Source organism: Dromaius novaehollandiae, chromosome 2 (assembly GCF_036370855.1).
Source record: "Dromaius novaehollandiae isolate bDroNov1 chromosome 2, bDroNov1.hap1, whole genome shotgun sequence".
NCBI classification, from domain to species: domain Eukaryota; kingdom Metazoa; phylum Chordata; class Aves; order Casuariiformes; family Dromaiidae; genus Dromaius; species Dromaius novaehollandiae.
Window position 1 is genome coordinate 169,401,062 of NC_088099.1, and position 19,676 is coordinate 169,420,737.

The 19,676-nt window shown below is 61.1% G+C and overlaps 1 protein-coding gene across 1 annotated transcript in view; it reads left to right on the top strand.

Annotated features, from left to right (window-relative positions):
* The window catches only part of PLEC (plectin), an 83,118-nt gene that overhangs the window by 38,705 nt on the left and 24,737 nt on the right, over positions 1-19,676 (top strand). The window contains exons 33-38 of the mRNA XM_064505519.1: positions 607-6,939; positions 7,909-8,049; positions 16,234-16,297; positions 16,665-16,878; positions 18,314-18,647; positions 19,186-19,256. Of these exons, the coding sequence (XP_064361589.1) occupies positions 607-6,939; positions 7,909-8,049; positions 16,234-16,297; positions 16,665-16,878; positions 18,314-18,647; positions 19,186-19,256 (7,157 nt within the window). The remainder of the gene's footprint in view (positions 1-606; positions 6,940-7,908; positions 8,050-16,233; positions 16,298-16,664; positions 16,879-18,313; positions 18,648-19,185; positions 19,257-19,676) is intronic.

The following is a 19,676-nucleotide window of genomic DNA, read 5'->3' on the forward strand; positions in this document are numbered from 1 at the left end:
GAGATGGAGGCATCACTGAGGCTCCCCGCCCCGGTGTCTGGCCCCCACGGTGGTCACAGTGAGCGGCTGCTCGTGGAGCAGGACCCGCTCACGCAGGTCACGGCCGTGCGCAGAGCCAGCACCCGGGTGCAGCGAGGCAAACCCAGCAGGGAGGTGCTGAAGTGGGACCTCCCACCCTGTGCCCTCTCCTGCTGCCTCCAGCTGCTCCTGCTCTGGAGAGGTGATCCCCACCGCGTGTGCCAGCTTTTTGGCCAGGTGGGGTGTCCTACCTTATTCCTCTCCACAGACAAGAGCCCTCCCCAGCTCCCGGCCTCAGTAGCTGGGCAGGGAGTCCCTCACCCCAGCAGAAGAGCTTGTGTCTTTTCTCTGCTCGTTTCGCCCATGTGTTGTTTGCTGTAGCTCCCTAACCCCAGCTCTACCCCGTTAACTTTTAACCTACGCAGTAGAGTGGTTGGGTGACTCACCCCGCTAATGCACAGCCGGTTACCAGCCCGGTAACACCCCGCTGCCTCTCCTCCCAGTCCTGCCCGCTCCCCGCTGCCCCGGCAGCACTGCCGTCCCTGGCAGAAGGTGCTCTGACCAACGCTCTTCTCTTTTCCACCCCAGATGCAAGTGGCCCAGCAGGTGCAGCTCCGCCAGGAGACGCAGATCCTTCAGCAGACCTTCCTGACGGAGAAGGATGCCCTGCTCCAGAAGGAGAAGTTCATCGAGGAGGAGAAAACCAAGCTGGAGAAGCTCTTCCAGGATGAGGTGAATAAAGCCAAGAATCTGAAGGCAGAACAAGAGCGGCAGCAGAAGGAGATGGAGCAGGAAAAGCAGCAGCTGAAAGCCATGCTGGACGAAGCCAAGAAGCATCAGAAGGAAGCAGAGGAAAATGTCCGGCACAAGCAGGAGGAGCTGCAGCAGCTGGAGAGACAGCGGCAGCAGCAGGAAAAGCTCCTTGAAGAGGAGAACAAGAAGCTCAGGGAGAGGCTTGAGCAGATGCAGGAAGAGCACAAGGCCGCCCTGGCCCAGACACGAGAGATCATGATCCAGACGGATGACCTGCCTGAGGAGGTTGTGGTGACGACAACGCAGCTGATGGACGCCAAAGCTGTGCCCAACGGCAGAGACGCGGTGGATGGCATAGCGCAGAATGGGGAGCCGGAGTTCGCGTTCGATGGCATTCGCCAGAAGGTGTCTGCAGAGAAGCTGGCCGAGGCTGGCATCTTGAGCAAGGAGAGCTTAGACAAGTTGGCAGAAGGTGTTGTGAGTGTTGGCGAGCTCTCGCAGAGGGAAGACATCAAGAAGTATCTGCAGGGCAAGAGCAGCATTGCTGGTTTGTTAATCAAACCCACCAATCAAAAGATGAGCATTTATGAAGCCATGAAGAAAAAGCTGCTCACCCCGGGCACTGCGCTGGTCCTCCTGGAAGCGCAGGCTGCCTCTGGCTTCATAATTGACCCTGTGCGAAACATGAGGCTGTCGGTGAACGAAGCAGTGAGAGAAGGAGTGATTGGCCCAGAACTGCACAATAAAATGCTGTCTGCTGAACGGGCAGTAACTGGCTACAAAGATCCTTACACGGGAGACAAGATCTCCCTTTTCCAGGCCATGTCGAAGGAGCTCATCGTCAGGGACCACGGCATCCGCCTGCTCGAGGCCCAGATCGCCACCGGCGGCATCATCGACCCTGTCAACAGCCACCGCCTCCCCGTTGAAGCTGCCTACAAGCGAGGCTACTTCAATGAGGAGATGAACGAAGTCCTCTCTGACCCTACAGATGACACCAAGGGCTTCTTCGACCCCAACACGCAGGAGAACCTCACCTACCTGCAGCTCATGGAGCGGTGTGTGACTGACCCGGACACGGGGCTGTGCCTCCTACCACTCACTGACCAGGCAGCCAAAGCAAGGGAGCTGCTCTACACTGACAAAGAAGCCAAGGATGTCTTTAAGAAGGCTACGGTGATGGCACCGTTTGGCAAGTTCCAAGGGAAGACAGTGACCATCTGGGAGATCATCAACTCTGAATACTTCACTGAGGACCAAAGGCGGGACCTGATCCAGCAATACAGGACTGGCAAGATCACGGTGGAGAAGATCATTAAGATCATCATCACCGTTGTGGAGGAAAGTGAGAAAAAGAGCCAGATGTTATTCGAGGGGCTCCGGGCCCCCGTGCCTGCCGCTGAGCTGCTGGAGAGCAAAATCATCAACAAGGACCTCTACAACCAGCTGCACCAGGGCAAGAAGTCGGTGCAGGATGTGGCAGAGATGGAGTCTGTGAGGCAGTACCTGAAGGGCACAGATGCCATTGCTGGCATCCTGGTGGAGTCAACCGGCCAGAAGTTCACCTTCTATGACGCCTTGAAGAGAAACCTGCTGAAGCCAGAGATTGCCCTGTCCCTGCTGGAGGCCCAGGCTGCCACAGGCTATATCATCGACCCGGTGGGGAACAAGCTGTATTCTGTTGATGAGGCAGTGAAGGCTGAGATCGTGGGGCCAGAGTTTCACGAGAAGCTGCTGTCTGCGGAGAAGGCTGTGACTGGCTACAAGGATCCCTACACGGGCCAGACGGTTTCCCTCTTCCAAGCCCTCCAGAAGGGCCTCATCCCCACCGACACCGGGGTCCGTCTGCTCTGTGTCCAGCTTGCCACTGGCGGCATCATCGATCCCGTGAACAGCCACCGGCTCCCACTTGAGGTTGCCTACAAGCGGGGCTACTTTGACCCGGAGATGAACTCGGCTCTGTCTGCACTCCTAGAGGAGACCAAAGCTTTCTATTGCCCCAACACTCAGGAGAACCTCACCTATGCCCAACTGCAGAAGAACTGCCACCGTGACAAGCAGACCGGCCTCTACCTGCTGCCCCTCTCAGACAAAGCCATCCAGTCACAGCAAGAGGAGATCTACACAGACAGCCAGGCGAAGGAGTGCTTTGAGAAGGCTACTGTAGAGGTCCCGTCAGGCAGCCTGAAGGGCCAGACGGTGACCATATGGGAGCTGATCCACTCAGAGTACTTCACGGAGGAGCACAGACGGGAGCTCCTTCGGCAGTACAAGACTGGCAAGGTGACCATTGAGAAGATCATCAAGATCATGATCACCATCATTGAGGAGACAGAGACCAAGAAGCAGGAGAAGCTGACGTTCAGTGGTCTCCGGGCACCTGTGTCTGCCAGCGAGCTGGTGGAATCCTGCATCATCAGCAAAGCCCAGTACGAGCAGCTGAAGGAAGGCAAGAAATCAGTGAAGGACCTCTCTGAGACAGATTCAGTTAAGAGATACCTGCAGGGGAGTGACTGCATTGCAGGCATCTATGTGGAGGCAACCAAAGAGAAGCTGAACATCTACGAGGCCATGAAGAGGAACCTGCTGAGGCCCAGCACTGCCGTGGTTCTCCTGGAGGCCCAGGCTGCAACTGGATTCTTGATTGATCCCGTGAAGAACCGGAGGCTGTACGTCAATGAGGCAGTGAAGGCTGGTGTCGTTGGGCCCGAGCTGCACGAGAAGCTGCTGTCCGCCGAGAAGGCGGTCACTGGATACAAGGACCCCTACTCAGGAAACACCATCTCCCTCTTCGAGGCTATGAAGAAAGGACTCATCGTCAAGGAGCACGGCATCCGCCTGCTCGAGGCCCAGATTGCCACAGGCGGCATCATCGACCCTGTGCACAGTCACCGTGTCCCTGTGGAGGTGGCCTACAAGCGGGGCTACTTTGATGAGGAAATGAACCGGATCCTCTCCGACCCCACGGATGACACCAAGGGCTTCTTCGACCCCAACACTCATGAGAACCTCACCTACATGCAGCTGAAGGAGAAGTGCATTGAGGACCCTGAGACGGGCCTGTACTTACTGCCCCTGCGGGAGCCAGAGAAGCCTGTGGTGGTGGAGACCACCCAGGTGTACACAGAGGCGGAGACACGGAAGGTGTTTGAGGAGACGCAGGTGGACATTCCCGTGGGCAGCAGGGCAGGCTCCTCCATGTCACTGTGGGACATCATGAACTCGGACCTGCTGCCTGAGGAGCAGCGGAAGCATCTCATGGAGGAGTTCCAGTCGGGCCGCGTGTCCAAGGAGCGCATGATCATCATCATCATCGAGATCATTGAGAAGACTGAGATCATCCGGCAGCAGAACCTCACCTCCTACGACTATATCCGGCGCCGCATCACGGCTGAGGATCTTTACGAGGCCACGATCATCTCCCTGGACATCTACAACCTGCTGAAGCAGGGCTCCAAGACCATCCGGGAGCTCCTGGACATAGAGACCGTCTGGAAACACCTCTATGGGTCAGGCTGTGTTGCTGGCATCTACATCCCCTCCTCCAAGCAGAAGCTCAGTGTCTACCAGGCGCTGAAGAAGGGGCTGATCAGCTCTGAAGTGGCCCGCTCCCTCTTGGAAGCCCAGGCTGCCACTGGTTTCATGATTGACCCTATAAAGAACGAGAGGCTGACAGTCGATGAAGCAGTCAGGAAAGGCGTAGTTGGGCCAGAAATCCACGACCGGCTCCTGTCCGCAGAGAGGGCTGTGACTGGTTACAGGGATCCATACAGTGAGCAGAAGATTTCCCTCTTCCAGGCCATGAAGAAAGACCTCATTCCCAGTGAAGAGGCCCTGAAGCTTCTGGATGCCCAGATAGCCACCGGCGGTGTCATTGACCCACACCTTGGCTTCCACCTTCCGCTGGAGGTGGCCTACCAGCGGGGCTTCATCAACAAGGACACGTACGACATGCTGTCCGAGCCCAGCGAGGTGCGGAGTTATGTGGACCCCTCCACGGACGAGAAGCTCAGCTACACGCAGCTCCTGAAGCGGTGCCGGAAGGACGAGAACAGCGGGCTCCTGCTGCTCCCGCTCTGTGACACGAGGAAGCTCACCTTCCGGGGGCTGCGGAAGCAGATCACCGTGGAGGAGCTGGTCCGCTCACAGGTAATGGATGAAGTCACAGCCCAGCGCCTCCAGGAGGGCCTCACCTCCATCGAGGAGGTCTCCAAGAACCTGAAGAAGTTCCTGGAGGGCACCAGCTGCATTGCTGGTGTCTTCGTGGACTCCACAAAGGAGCGGATGTCTGTATACCAGGCTATGAAGAAGGGTATCATCAGGCCGGGCACTGCGTTTGAGCTCCTGGAGGCGCAGGCAGCCACAGGGTACGTGATTGACCCCATCAAGGGCCTCAAGTTGACTGTGGAGGAGGCCGTGCGCATGGGCATCGTGGGCCCCGAGTTCAAGGACAAGCTGCTCTCTGCTGAGAGGGCAGTAACTGGCTACCGTGATCCCTACACCGGAAAGCTCATCTCCCTCTTCCAGGCCATGAAGAAGGGGTTGATCCTGAAGGACCATGGGATCCGCTTGCTGGAGGCCCAGATCGCAACAGGAGGCATTATCGATCCTGAGGAAAGCCACCGCCTACCCGTGGAGATGGCCTACAAGAGGGGCCTCTTTGATGAGGAGATGAATGAGATCCTGCTGGATCCCAGCGACGACACCAAGGGCTTCTTTGACCCCAACACAGAGGAGAACCTAACCTACCTGCAGCTCATGGAGCGGTGCATCACTGACCCAGAAACCGGTCTCTGCCTCCTACCCCTGAAGGAGAAGAAGCGGGAGAGGAAGACCTCCTCCAAGTCCTCTGTCCGCAAGCGCAGGGTGGTGATCGTTGACCCAGAAACTGGCAAGGAGATGTCAGTGTATGAAGCCTACCGCAAGGGCCTCATTGATCACCAGACCTACCTGGAGCTGTCAGAGCAGGAGTGCGAGTGGGAGGAGATCACCACCTCCTCCTCTGATGGCGTGGTCAAGTCCATGATCATCGACAGGCGCTCAGGGCGCCAGTACGACATCGATGATGCCATCGGTAAGGGCCTGATCGACCAGTCGGCTCTGGACCAGTACCGCTCGGGCACCCTCTCCATCACCGAGTTCGCAGACATGCTCTCCGGCAACATGAGTGGCTTCCGGTCACGGTCGTCCTCTGTGGGGTCGTCCTCCTCCTACACCGTCAGCCCGGCCCCCACGCGAACGCAGATATCGATGTGGAGCGACCCAACCGAGGAGACGGGTCCGGTTGCTGGCATCCTGGACACGGACACTCTGGAGAAGGTGTCCATCACGGAGGCGATGCGCCGCAACCTCGTCGACAACATCACGGGGCAGAGGCTGCTGGAAGCCCAGGCCTGCACCGGGGGCATCATCGACCCCAGCACCGGGGATAAATGCTCTGTCGCCGACGCGGTGAACAAGGGCCTGGTGGACAAAATCATGGTGGACCGCATCAACCTTGCTCAGAAGGCCTTCTACGGCTTCGAGGACCCAAGAACCAAGACGAAGATGTCAGCAGCCCAGGCGCTGAAGAAGGGCTGGCTGTACTACGAGGCCGGGCAGCGCTTTCTGGAGGTGCAGTACCTGACGGGGGGGCTGATCGAGCCCGACGTTGAAGGCCGTGTCTCCTTGGATGAGGCGCTGCAGAAGGGCACCATCGACACGCGCACGGCCCAGAAGCTGCGGGATGTGAACACCTACTCCAAGTATCTCACCTGCCCCAAAACCAAGCTCAAGATCTCCTACAAGGATGCGATGGACCGGAGCATGATTGAGGACGGGACAGGCCTGCGGCTGCTGGAAGCCTCCTCCCAGTCCAGCAAGGGCTACTACAGCCCGTACAACGTCAGCAGCACCGGCTCCACCTCCGGCTCGCGGTCGGGCTCCCGGACGGGGTCCAGGGCAGGCTCGAGGCGTGGGAGCTTTGACGCCACCGGCTCCGGCTTCTCCATGACCTTCTCGTCCTCCTCCTACTCTTCCTCAAGCTTTGGGCGCAGATATGCGCTGGGTCCCCAGGGTGCCGTGGATGCGGGAGACCTTGCGCTCGCCTTGTCCCAGCTGACCAGGCGCTGCGGATGGGAGGCAGGCGGGGAGCGCTCCGAACTGCACGGGCCACCGCTCAGCGTGGCCTAACCCCCCCCGCCCCTTCCCGTGTACCGAGGAACCTGCCCACCTCGCCTGCTCTGCATGTGGTAAAGCTGCTGGCTAATCACTCTATTATTTTTTTAATTTTTAAACTCCATTTTTCTTCCAAAGCAGTGCCTAAAGTTTAACCAAAAAGACTAGACTAATATATTAATATATACGATTGTTCTGACAATATTTGTATATTAAGAGATGAGAGAGAAAACACACTACCCTCCCACGATCTGCAGTCCCAGGAGCTTGCTGCCGTTCGCACACCCTGCAGAGCAGATCCTGCCGCCGGTCCCACCGCCGCGGGGCAGAACCCAAAACAGTTTCGCGTTTTTGATCTAACCACTCAGTGACTTTTGTAATTAACTCCGCCGGCTTCACCCCCCCCCGCCCCCCCCACCCCCCGAAGGAGGAGACGGCGCCGGGGGCATCCCGCATCCGGAGCTGCCGCCTGGACGCCGGTCCCCGCTCCCGCGCCGCCCCGGCTCTGCCCGCCAGGACGTCCCCGCGGAGCCGGCGCCCACCGTAAGTGCTGCCCCCGCTTCCGCAGAGCCGCCGCCGCGGCGTCGCCTCCTCCGCCAGCCCGCCCGCTCGCTCCCTCCCGCCGGCGCGGCCCGCCGCGCTTCGCTTGCCCGCGCCGCGCTCCGCCGGCGCCCGCGGGTGTCTGTCTGTCCGTCGCTCCGTGTATCTGGGAAGTGCTCCGTACCAGGCTGAGTCTGCAAACTGGGTTAGCGTAGCGAGTCGAGAGCTCTGCCGGGCCGGCCCGGGTCTCCGCTCGCGGGGTCCCGCTGGCATCGCCGGCCGGCGCGGAGGCGGGGGACGGGCCCCCGCGGCAGCCCGGAGGCCCTCCCCTGCGCTCTGAAGCCGGACTCTGCTCTCCTTCCTCATGGTCATCCTCCTCCTCCTCCTCTTGGCTTTCCTCGCCGTTTCTTCGCCCGCAATAACGCTCTCTCTCTCTGTCAGACGTCTTTTCCCAGCCCCACCGCAGACGTCCCTTCGCCCCTGGGCGAGCTCCTCAGCTGGGTCTCCGACGTCCGCAAGTCCTGGATGGGTGCGCGGGGAGCCCCGGAGGCGGCAGCTCCTCGGCCGCGCGCGGCCGCGCAGGTAACGCCCGCCTCGCCCGCGGCCGGGTCTTACGCGGCTCCGGGGCCGGTGCTGGGAGGTCGGCCGGGTGCTTCGGGCTCCGTCCCGGCGAGACGTCCGGCTGCGGGGGGGCGGGGGGGCGGCCGAGCGGGGCGCGGGTCGGCATCCTCGGCGCTGTCTGACGGCTTCACCCCATGGACCAGTCTTCGTGTCTCATCCCATCTTTTTGTTTTCTTTGTCCGCTTTGTTTTAGCGTTGCTGGATGTCCATTCCAACCCGCACCCCGCCGCGGGCGCGCGTGGGACAGCGCTCGAGGACGCGGAGGGACGCTCCCTCTCCCGGAGAGGCCGAGCGCGACCCGTGCGGGCGGCGGGGCACGGCCCCCCAGCATCGCCCGCGCGGGGGGCGGCGGGGACCCTCCCGGGCGCAGCGGCCGCCGGCGCCCCTCTCCTCCTTCCCTCCCTCCTGCTCTCATCTGCCACATGTAAATGGAGTCATGTTATTCCTCCGCATTCGTTGTTATTCTCATTATCCAGTTTTGCTTTTGCATGACATACTAACGTGGGCGCCCGTCACACATCCCACCCCGAGCCGGGCTCCCGCTCGCCGGGGCCCCGCGCCCCGGTCTCCCACGCGTGTCTCGTCAGGGCAGCGGGGGCCCATCGGGAATCCCACAGCATCTCTTTCTGGGGGCAAAACACTAAAACCCGACTTGTATATACCGCGAAGTGTTTGTAAAACATGCAGTATGGACCCCGGCTCCCCCCGCGCGGTCAGTAAAGGAGATCCTGTGAAACCAGCCGGCCGCCCCGCGTCCTCTGTTCGCCCCGGCGGTGCCGCCCGCGGGGTCGAGCCGTCCCGTGCCGGTCCTGCCGCCGGCGGCCGCGGGCAGCCCGCGAGGGGCGGGAGGGGGACCGTGCCCGGCGCAGGGCTCGGAGCAAAATATTTTAGCAAAATAGCGACTGTCGCCGGGACCCCCAGGACCGCCAAGCTGGGGTGCCGCGTGCGAGGCCGTGGGGCCGGCGGGGTCTGCCCGGAGCAGCCGTGCGCGCCGGCCCCCGCGGCAGCACCCGGCTGCAGAGCCCCGGACAGATGGCAGCGGCCTGGGAGCGCTGTAGTTACGCTGCGCGTCTGCAATTAAAAGCCGCGTCCCTCCCTCCCTCCCTCCCTCCGTGCAGCGGGGCGTGCGCGGGCTGCTCCTGCCAGCTGCCCCGGCGGCCGGGACGCTGGGGGCACCGTGGGGTGGGAGCGCAAGGCAGAGCCCCCGGCATGGGCTGCGGGGGGGCTGGAGGCGCAGGCACGGCGCTGCTCTGGCCCCCCCGGTGCTGCCCCAGAGCCGGCAGCGCTCACGCGGGGCAGGGAGCGAGGTGGTGCAGGGATGCTCAGTTCAGGACAGATGTAGCCGTCAGCCGGGACGGACCGCGGTGCTCAGACGGGGCTCGGCTGGGCAAGCAGACTGCCCGCCCCCATCTCTACCCCACTCTTCATTCCTTTGAAACTTTCACGTGCTCCCGCAGGCCCCTTCTTATCTGAAAATCCTCCTGCTCCCGCAGGCCCCTTCTTATCTGAAAATCCTCCTGTTTGTCTTGTTCCCCCTCACTATCAGTTGCAAAGTCCAGGCTGGCCATGCCTGCGTTTTCCTCATCGCCCATCGCTTCCCCGCGGGAGGATTTGCTCTCTGCCACTGCCGTCATTACGGCTCCTCCGCCAAGCTTGTGCCTCCGGGTCTCATTCCTTCCCCCGCTTTGCTTATTGCTCCTGTGCGCAGGAAGGTCCTCGAGCTGATCCCCCGCGCGAGGGAGCCCCGGGGCCGGCAGTGAGGCCGGCAGCAGCGGCTCAGCCCCAAGTGGCATCAGCTGCCGCCGAGCCGCTCCGCGCGCCGGGAACGGCCGAGCGGGTGTGTAATTGGGCCAGGCTAATTATGATGGATAACTCTATTATATTCCCGTTTTTAATGCACTGCGGCTTAGCTCGCCCTGCTGACGCGCAGGCCAGAGTTCACTCCTTTCAGCCCGCCGCGCTGAACTGTCGCGCAGCGTCAAAACCTCGGGGCGGTGGTATGCAAAACGCTGAATGTCGCGCTAATAATAGCTGTCAGTCAGCCGCGGGAGGGGTACGTTCGCCTACTGCGCGGGCCCGCGGCGTGCACACAAACATTTGCAAACAGCCTGTGACCAGCTCACACAAAACACTAGCTGCAACCGTAACGATCTCGTTAGACGAACCCGCCGCTCCGCACACCCAGGTGCGCGGCCACTGAGCCGGTCTGCGTCCAGACGGCCGTTGCTCTGTGTGGGGGGGGTGCCCGGGCATTACTGGGGCTCCCCCCAGCCGACAGCACGCGGTGGCCCCAGGACCACCGGCTGCAGGGCCACAACCTGTGCCAGCCACGGTCTGGAGCATGGCTGGGACCTGTGGTGTGCATCCTCAGCAGCGTGCATCCCATGAAAGTGCATCCCAAGCAGCATGCATCCTGAGTGGCATGCGTCCCAAGTGGCGTGCATCCCAAGTAGCGTGCATCCTGAGCAGCTTGCATCCGAAGGAAGTACATCCCAAGCAGCATGCATCCCAAGCAGTGTGCATGCCAAGCAGTGTGCATCCCGAGCAGCATGCATCCCGAGCAGCATGCATCCTGAGCAGCGTGCATCCCAAGTGGCGTGCATCCCAAGCAGCGTGCATCCCAAGGGAGCACATCCCGAGCAGCGTGCATCCCAAGGGAGCGCATCCCAAGGAAGCTCATCCCGAGCAGCGTGCATCCCAAGGGAGCGCATCCCGAGCAGCGTGCATCCCAAGGGAGCGCATCCCAAGGGAGCACATCCCGAGCAGTGTGCATCCCAAGGGAGCGCATCCCAAGGGAGCTCATCCCGAGCAGCGTGCATCCCAAGGGAGCGCATCCCAAGGGAGCACATCCCGAGCAGCGTGCATCCCAAGGGAGCTCATCCCGAGCAGCGTGCATCCCAAGGGAGCGCATCCCGAGCAGCGTGCATCCCAAGGGAGCGCATCCCAAGGGAGCACATCCCGAGCAGCGTGCATCCCAAGGGAGCGCATCCCGAGCACCATGCGTGCCGAGGGGCGGTGGCGTGGGGCCCCGGGCAGCCGGCTCGGCCGCTGGCACGGCGCACTGCCAAGGCTGCAAGCCCGCGGCCCCGGGTGCTGCCTGGCGCCGCGCGCCCAGCCCGTGCTTGGAGCCGCTCGCCACTGCGGGAACTTTCTGTACAGTTTAGCAAGCAGGGACAAAGCACGGCCGGGCTCTCCCACGCCCCCCGCTTTGCCAGGGCGCTGAACTTTTCTTTAGGGAGATAAGCTGCCCAGCTCTGCTTCCCGCGCACGTGCAGGGACCCGGCGACCCCCCCCCCCCCCCGGGGCCGTGTCTCGCCATCGCCTCTGCACACTCGCTGCCCCAGGCAAAGACCCGTTGCTTGCTGCGGTTGGCACGTGGGGCCCTGCCTCCACCGCTTAAATCATGACGTGCGTTGGCCAAGCACGGCTCGGGGCCACGGTAACGTGTTGGCGTCTGTGCCGACATGCAGCGCAGCGCGGTCCCTGCTCCCTGCCACCCGCCCGGGGGGGTGAGCGGCCTCGGGGCCCCTCTCCCCCGCTGCCGCGCGGGGCCCTGTGCCGCTCTCCCGAGGCGCCGGCGTCGCCGCTGTCAGGCAGCGCTAAATCCGTTTGTTCTGCTTGTCATGTCCGGCGACGCAGCCGGGCCCGCTGGCCGTCCCCGAGGCCGATGCAGCGGCTGCATGCCGGGATCGGCGTGGCCGCAGGGATCTGGTCGCTGCAGAGAGGGTGCCGTTCAGCACGGTTTTCCTGGCATGTGGGGCTGGGGGTAGGGAGGAGCACGGGTACCGTGGACCCACTGCCCCACAGACGGCTCTACCTGCCCTGGCCACGGCGCTGCGGGGCGCATGGGGCTGCGGCCGCCCGCCGGTGCGTGTGCTGCTGCAGACAGCGTTGCACGCGCAGCACCTGCAGCGAGCACGCGCGTGAGGGAGCCTCCCCCGATGTGCCACTGCCGCATCCACCAAGAAGATCCTGGCATTTTCTCACTTTCAAAGAAGGCCAGTGGAAGATGGTCCTTTTTCCTAGGTTTATTCAGTTTTGGGGTGTGAACAAGCCTCTGTCTCTTCCCGACACTCTTGGTGAGTGCCCCCAGCTTCTGGGGCACTGCGGCTCCTGAGGAGCGAGCGCATCCTTTCCAGATCCTTTCTGCCCTGGTGGCACCTTGCTCAGGTGGATTTGTTCAGCTCCGGACTCTGCCTCCCCCAGGACAAACCCGGTGTTTTGGGTCTGGGACTTGCGTCCGTCCACGTTTGCCCAGGGACCCCGCTGCTGTCCCTCCTGCCCACCCATCGCTCACATCTTCCCCAGCTGGTCCTGGCAGCGGGTCTCCCTCCCACCCCATGAAGACATTCGGAGCGTGCGGGAAGGTCCCATCCCACCCAGGAGAGGGTGCACAGACCCGGGGAGGGGAGAGGGATGGATTCCCTTGTCCCAAGGACCCTGACTGTGCTCCGCTGGGACCTGTCAGCAGTGCAGGAGCCGGGTCAGGGTGAGGGTTTCTTCCAGCCAGGCACTGCCGCGCCGCAGCTGGTGCACGGCCGAGCACGTAAAGCAAGTCCCTTGGCTATGCACAACCGCAGAGGAGCCCCGGTGCTGCTCCGCAGCCCTAACCCAAGCCCTTGCGCCTTGCCCCAGCGCAGGGGCACGCAGCCCGGCGGCTCGGAAACCTCCCCGTGCGCAGCGAAAGCTTGGACCAGGCCGTCTGCTGTGTGCACAGCACCCGCCTGGCTCCAGTTCCCCTTTTCTGACCAGTGTTGTTGACCAGACCCCGGTCCAGCTCTGTCCCCAGAGCCGTGCACCCCTGCAGCAGCCTGAGCGCTGCCCGGCCCGGTGGTGGGCTCGCTTGGTGCTGGGCACCCCGTGGCACACTGCCCGTTTCCCCCCCAAGCTTTAGCCCTGCTGCTGGTCCCCCACAGATGCGTTATTGATGTCTTGTCTGGAGCTGCTGCCTTGGCTGGTCGGGTCCTCCTGGGACATTGCAGCATCGCTATATCGCTTCTGAATCCAACTGCCTTCCCTAGCTCTCCGTTTATTGAGTTTGTGGTCTCCAGGCTATTCCCACTGCAGGCAGAGCCGACGCATGACGTTGACAGCCTGGTGTCGGGGCCACCCGCCAGCCCTCGCTCCCCTCCCCGTAATCGGATTTCGTTTCCTCACGCTCCTCAGGGCATCGCCACAACCCGCATTTAGGCTCTGCCTCCTGCAGCCTCTCTCAGCAACCACGCTCTGGTTCCTGCGTCTCCGCAGCTGCTCTCGCTGCACCCCGGTGAAAAGAGACTAACGGTCCGTGCGCTTCTGTGCACGAGGCCCCTTGCTCCTCTGACAAATGCCTCAGATCCGGCTGTCGTCTCCTCTTCCTCCTCCCTGTGCACGTTTGCAGGCTTTTGTGCGGGATGCGGCCCCTTTGCTGGACCGGTGGAGCCCGGCGACCGCAGATCCTGGCACCTCTTGCTCTCCTGCCACACGCTCCCTGGTTTCCCTGTTCGGGATTCCCGGTAGTATCCACAGCCTTGAGCACTGCTCGCCTTCACTATGCTTAGCCAGGTGTCCTTGCCTTGGCAAAGCATCGCCCGGGCTAATTACAGGTTAATTGCAGGTGTTGTGCACAAGAGCAGCAGGCTCAGCGCCAGCTGACGGCAGAAACACGGCCCTGCCTGGTGCCCTCACGGGCAGCACCCAGGGCTCACGGCCGCTCCTGACCTGCTTTTCCATCCCGGTGATGCTCTCGGGCCGTCTCAGCCCTTCCCGACGATGCCGAGCCGTCTCTCGCGGCCAGGCACTGCCGAGCGCGGCCGGGCAGGAGCCGTGCGCGCAGGGTGCTGTGCCGTGCTCTGATCCTGGCTCCGGCCGGCTCGTCCCCGCGGGAGGCACAGCCGGGCCGTAGGGACGTCCCTTGCAGACGGGTTTGTGCACGCTCGGTCTGGTCCCTCTCCCCACAGTGCTGCGATTGGCAGCAAGATAAGGGCTTTCATGGCTATTAGCGTGTTATCTTTATGGTTATTGCCTTGCCGCTCCGGCTCTTCTGGTTCTGGCACAGAAGCAAGGGACGATCCCGGCTTGGAGATGCTGGTCCCAGCTGGAGCGCGAGGTGAGGGGCGGCGGGTGGTGGCAGAGGGGCAGGGCGCGCGGCACGACGGCATCCAGCTCGTTTCGGCATCCGCTCCTCCCTCTGCGCAGCCCGTCTGACCGGTGTGACGTACTCAGCGGCCGCGCGGGAGCTCTGCCCGGCTGCGGGGAGCCCTGGGGGACCGGGGCTCGGCTGCCCCCCCCCCCGCTCGCCAGCCCCTGCAAATCCCTGCAAGCAGCAAGGGAGGCAGCAAGGGCCCTGGGGAGTGGGACGGTGCTCCATCCCCGCTGGCGGAGCGCAGCCGCACTGCTGCCGGGTGTCCACAGACGGCAGTTACGTCTTTATCCGGAGTCAGACCCGGCAACCCGTAATTGATGGGCTTGGCGCGACACGCTCCCCATAAAGCTCCGTTAGTGATGGGCCTGTTGTTTAACGCCCGATTTGGGTTTGGCTTGCAATGCTGGAAAAGCCTCAAAAGCAGGACGGTCCTGTCCCACCTCCCCCAGTCCTGCCTGCGGAGGAGACCGGCTGCCCCCCGCGGAGGCACCAGCCGCCCGGCGCGAGGGCAGTGGGGCCGGACGGTGTGCGTGGGCCGGGGAAAGGCTGTGCGGAGCTTCAGGGCAGGGAGGGAAACGGGGTGGTTCTGGGGCTGGTCGAGCACCGCCAGCCAAGGAGCCGTGCGGGGGGGTGGGAAAGCCTGTGCGGGCAGGGGCCGACGGGCTGCACGCGCGTGGGGGCTCCCGGGCAGCAGCAGCCGCCAAGGGGATGTGCGGGACTGGGCAGAGCGGGGCCGAGCCGGGACGCATCCTGCGGCTCAGGACGAGCGGGGACGGGCGCACGCGGTGCCACGGCTCCGGAGGACACGGTCTGACCGAGGAGAGGGTGGTGGTGCAAGCGGAGGGCTGGGCGGGAAGGCACTGCTCCGGGGCTGGTGGTGGAGGGACCCAGGAGAGGAACGGATTTGGGAGCACAGCGGTGGAAGGGTGATGCTGGAGGGACATTCCCGCCCCCCCCCCCGAGGAGCGCGGCAGAGGGGAGCACCGGGAGCTGCACGGCCATGAGACAGAGACCACACGGGCGACCGGGGGATGGAGCAGGAGGGACCTGGGGCGGTGGGCCAGGCTGGGAGGACCCCCGAGAGGAACAAAGGAGCCAATGTGGGGGGCAGAGCTCGGCGCTCTCTCATTACCAAACACGCTGAAGGTGCTGGGAAGGGAGCAAGGGGCATTCGCTCGCGGGACCGCACATGCTAAGCAGGCTGGCGAGAGTGGGCAGAGGCTGGAGGAGGCGGTGGGACGGCCATGGAGGACGGGTCTGTGCCAGGACAAGGCAAGCCCGTCTCAGAGGAGAGGCTGAAAGGCAGGAGAGCAGCAGAGCTGCCTGGGCTGAGCAGGGGCAGGGAGGTTTGCACATGCCCACTCTGTGGGTCACTCCGGTATCTGGTGTTAGCTGCTGAGCCTTTCCAGGAGTTGGCTCCTAGACCTCCTATTCCCTCCGGTTGCTGGCATCTGAACCTGTGAGGTTTGTGGTCCTGCTCCAGTGGGTCCAACGCGCTTGCTGATACTCGGACATCTCATCCTACCTGATGGCTAGTCCAGCTTGATGTTTGCTTCACACACGCGATCAGAATGGAGAGTGCATCCACACAGAAGATGGTTAGAAACGGGATTTAATGAGACTGTGAGGCAGACTGTGGTGATCAGTGTGAGGCTCAGACAAGTGTATGGCCAACCCCTGCTTATCCTCACCCGGCCCCTTTATCTGCTTTCGCCTCTGCTCTCCTGTGCTTCCTCCCCAGTCCACACTGATCCCTCCTTTTCCCCATCTTTGATGCTGCCCCTAAACACCCCATGATAATTCCTGTAGATTCCCACCATCCCCCTAAAATATCCCACAATAAGTTCTGCACAGCGCCCAGAAGCTCTCCCCCTGCATCCTGTAATGAGACCCGTGTCCTTTCCGTTCTGGGTTCTGCTCTGGGGCCAAGGGTTTGATCATTCCCCTTGGCTGGCCATGGGGAGCAGCGGAGTCTGGGCACTCCCCTTTCAAAGCTGAGCTTGTTCCCCTGCTCCTTGCAGGGTCTTCAGGCTTTAATTGGACACCCTAAGAGACACCTGGCCAGGCAGGTGACAAGAGGACCTGGTGAGGAAGCATTGGAGGAAGCTTCAGAGGAGGGCATGTCCTTCTGTGGCCATTTCACACCAGGATGCTGAGGTCTCCTCTGGCTTAGGGAAGCTCAGGTCTGGACTAAGTGGGGCAAAAGCATCTTTGCCAACAGACAGCCAACCTGGTGAAGAGGGCTTTGAACTAGGAATGGTGGGGAGGGAGCAAATGACCAATGGCCAAGTGAGGAAGTGGTGAACGGGGTTGGCAAGCAAAAGGTGCAGGGCGATGTGGGCAAGAGAGACTTCGTAATCAGCAGTACATGGCTGAAGGGGACCACAAGGGAGTACTGAGAGGACAACATGATGGGGAAAGTTCTCATACCTTTTCTGGGAAATCATCACAGTGGACACCTCTCTGAAGTGCCTGTACACCAGTGCAGACAGCATGGGGAACAGACGGGAGGAATTAGGGATCTGTGTGAAGCTATGGGGCTATGATCTCATGGGGATCATGGAGATGTGGTGGCATAGCTCACACGACGGAAGTGCTGTGGTGGATGGATACAGGCTCTTAGGATGGGCAGACCAGCAAGGTGAGGAGGGGGAGTTGCCCTTCGTGTGAGAGAGCAGTGGGAACTCACGGAGCTCTGCCTGGGGACAGGTGAGGGGTTAGCTGAGAGTTTATGGGTCAGGATTAGCAGGCAGACCAGCATGGGTGACATTGTAGTGGGTGTCTGCTATAGACCACCTGATCAGGAAGAAAAAATAGATGAGGTCTTCTTCAGACAGCTGGAAGAAGCCTCATATTTGCATGCCCTGGTGCTCATGGGGGTCTTTAACCACCCCGGTATCTGCTGGAGGGACAAGGCGGCAGGGCACAAGCAATCCAGGAGGTTTCTGGAGCGCGTTGGTGCCAAAGTCCTAACTCAGATGATCAAGGAGTCGATGAGGAGAGGTGCTCTGCTGAACCTCATACTCACAAACAAGAAAAACTGATGAGGAATGGGAAAGTCGGGCAGCCTTGGCTGCAGTGCCCATGAGGTGGTGGAGTTCAGGATCCTGAGAGAAGGAAAAAATGGAAATAGCAGGATCACAGTCCTGGTCTTTAGGAGAGCAAACTTTGGTGTGATCAGACACCTGCTTGGAATAATCCTAGGGGTTATGGCCATGGAGGGAAGAGGAGTCCAGGGAGCTGGCTGATATTCAAGGATCACCTCCTCCAAGCTCAAAACTGGTCCATCCCAATGATCCATAAATCAATTAAAGGCAGCAGGAGGCCTGCACGGATGAACAAGGAGCTCCTGACTGAGCTCAAACATAAAAAAGGAAGCAGGCAAGAGGCGGAAGCAGGGACAGGCAACTTGGGAGGGCTATAGATATACTGTCCGAGCATGCAGGGATGAGTCTAGGAAAGCCAAAGCACATCTGGGCTTGAATCTGGTGAGGGACATGAAAGGCAATATGAAGGGCCTTTACGGGTACATCAGCAGCAGCAGGAGGACTAGGGAAAGTGTGGGCCCACTGCTGAATGGGGCAGGGGCCCTGGTGATAAAGGATGTGGAAAAGGCCGAGATACTCAATGGCTTCTTCATTTCTGTCTTTACTGGCAAGACCGGCCCTCAGAAATCCTCGTCCCCTTTGACCCGTGGGAAAGTCTGGAGCAAGAAAGACTTGCCCTAGGTGCAGGAGGTTCAGGTTTGCACACATTTAAACAAACAGGGCACATCCACCTCCGTGGGCCCTGATGGGATGCACCCATGAGTGCTGATGGAGCTGGCCAATGTCATTGCAAGGCCATTGATTAGTTTCCAAAGGTCAGGGCATTCGAGAGCAAATGTCACCCCTCACTTCAGAACAGGCAAGAATGAGGATGTGGGGAGCTACAGGCTGGTCAGCCTCACCGTGATCCCTGGGAAGGTGATGGTGTGAATCCCCCTGGGGACCATTTCCAAACATATGAAGGACAAGGTGGTGATTGGGAGTAAACAGCACAGATTTATGAAAGGGAAGTTATGCTGAGCGACCTGATAGCCTTCTGTGATGAAATTACTAGCTCCATGGATGAGGATGCTGTGTCAGCACTGGCTTTTGACACTGTCTGCCACCACATCCTCATAGACTCGCTGACGAAGAAGGGGTTAGATAAGCCCTCAGTGAGGTGGATTGGAAACTGGCTGAACTGCCAGGCTCAGTGTTGTGATCAGCTGGAGGCCAACCAGCTGGACAGGAACTTGGTAGAAAAGGACCTGGGGGTCCTGGTGGACAACAAGTTGGCCATGAACCAGCAACTTGTCCTCATGGCAAAGAGGGCCAACAGCATCCTGGGCTGTATTAGGAGGAGCATTGGCAGCAGGTCAAGGATGATCCTCCCCCTCTCTTCTGCACTGGTGAGGCCACATCTGGAGCACTGTGTCTAGTGCTGGGCTCCCCAGTGCAAGTGAGACATGGAGCTGTTGGAGTGAGTCCAGTGAGGTGTCATGAAGGTGATTAAGGCATTAGGGCACCTGACATACAAGGGGAAGCTCAGAGAGCTGGGCCTGCAACCTGGAGAAGGAAAGGCTTGGGGGGATCTTATCAATGGGTATAAACATCTGATGAGATGAGGATGTAAAGGAGCTGGAGCTGGACTCTTCTCAGTGGAGCCCAGTGAAAAGACAAGAAGCAATGGTCAGGAAATCCTGCTTAAACAGGAAATTCCACTTAAACATAAGAAAAGACTTTTCCACTGTGACGGTGACTTAGCATTGGAACAGGCTGTCCAGAGAGGTTGTGGAGTCTCCATCCGTGGAGAAATTCAAAACCTGACTGGACATGGCCCTGAGCAACCTGCTCTGGTTGACCCTGCGTGAGCAGAGGTGTGACTAGGTCATCTCCAGAGGTCCCTGCCGGCCTCAGCCGTTTTGCGGTTTGGTTTCTGACTGCCAGGAGCTGGAGGTGTCACCAGATCGTGCTGTTCCCAACCTCTTCCCCGGCACTTCCCGAAGCACCGGCTGCTGGTGAGCTGGGCAGATCCATCCCACCAGCCTCATGGTCTGAACCAGAGCAGAGCAAAGCGGGAGGTGCTGGAAGGAGAGGAGGAAACTCCCCAGAGACAGCCCAGAGATAGCGTGGGACAGAGCACGGCGGTTCGGGAGAGCTGCCCTGTGGCGGAGGGAGAGCCCAGCTGCCCCGGGCTGCGAGAGCCCGCACACGCGCTGCAGAGGGAGGCCGGCCGGGATGCGGAGGCCCCAGGACGTGGAGATGCGAGTGTGCTGCCCATGCCTTGCTGCTGTGGGAAAGGCACCCGAGCTCCCTTTGAAGCAGCTGCCTGCAGCTTCCCCTGAGTGGTTCTCACACCTCTTCTGCGAGATAAAAGCCCTTAGAGGCACTCAGGGTGATCCTCACTTGCTGCAATCCAACCTCTTCTTGGCTTCCTT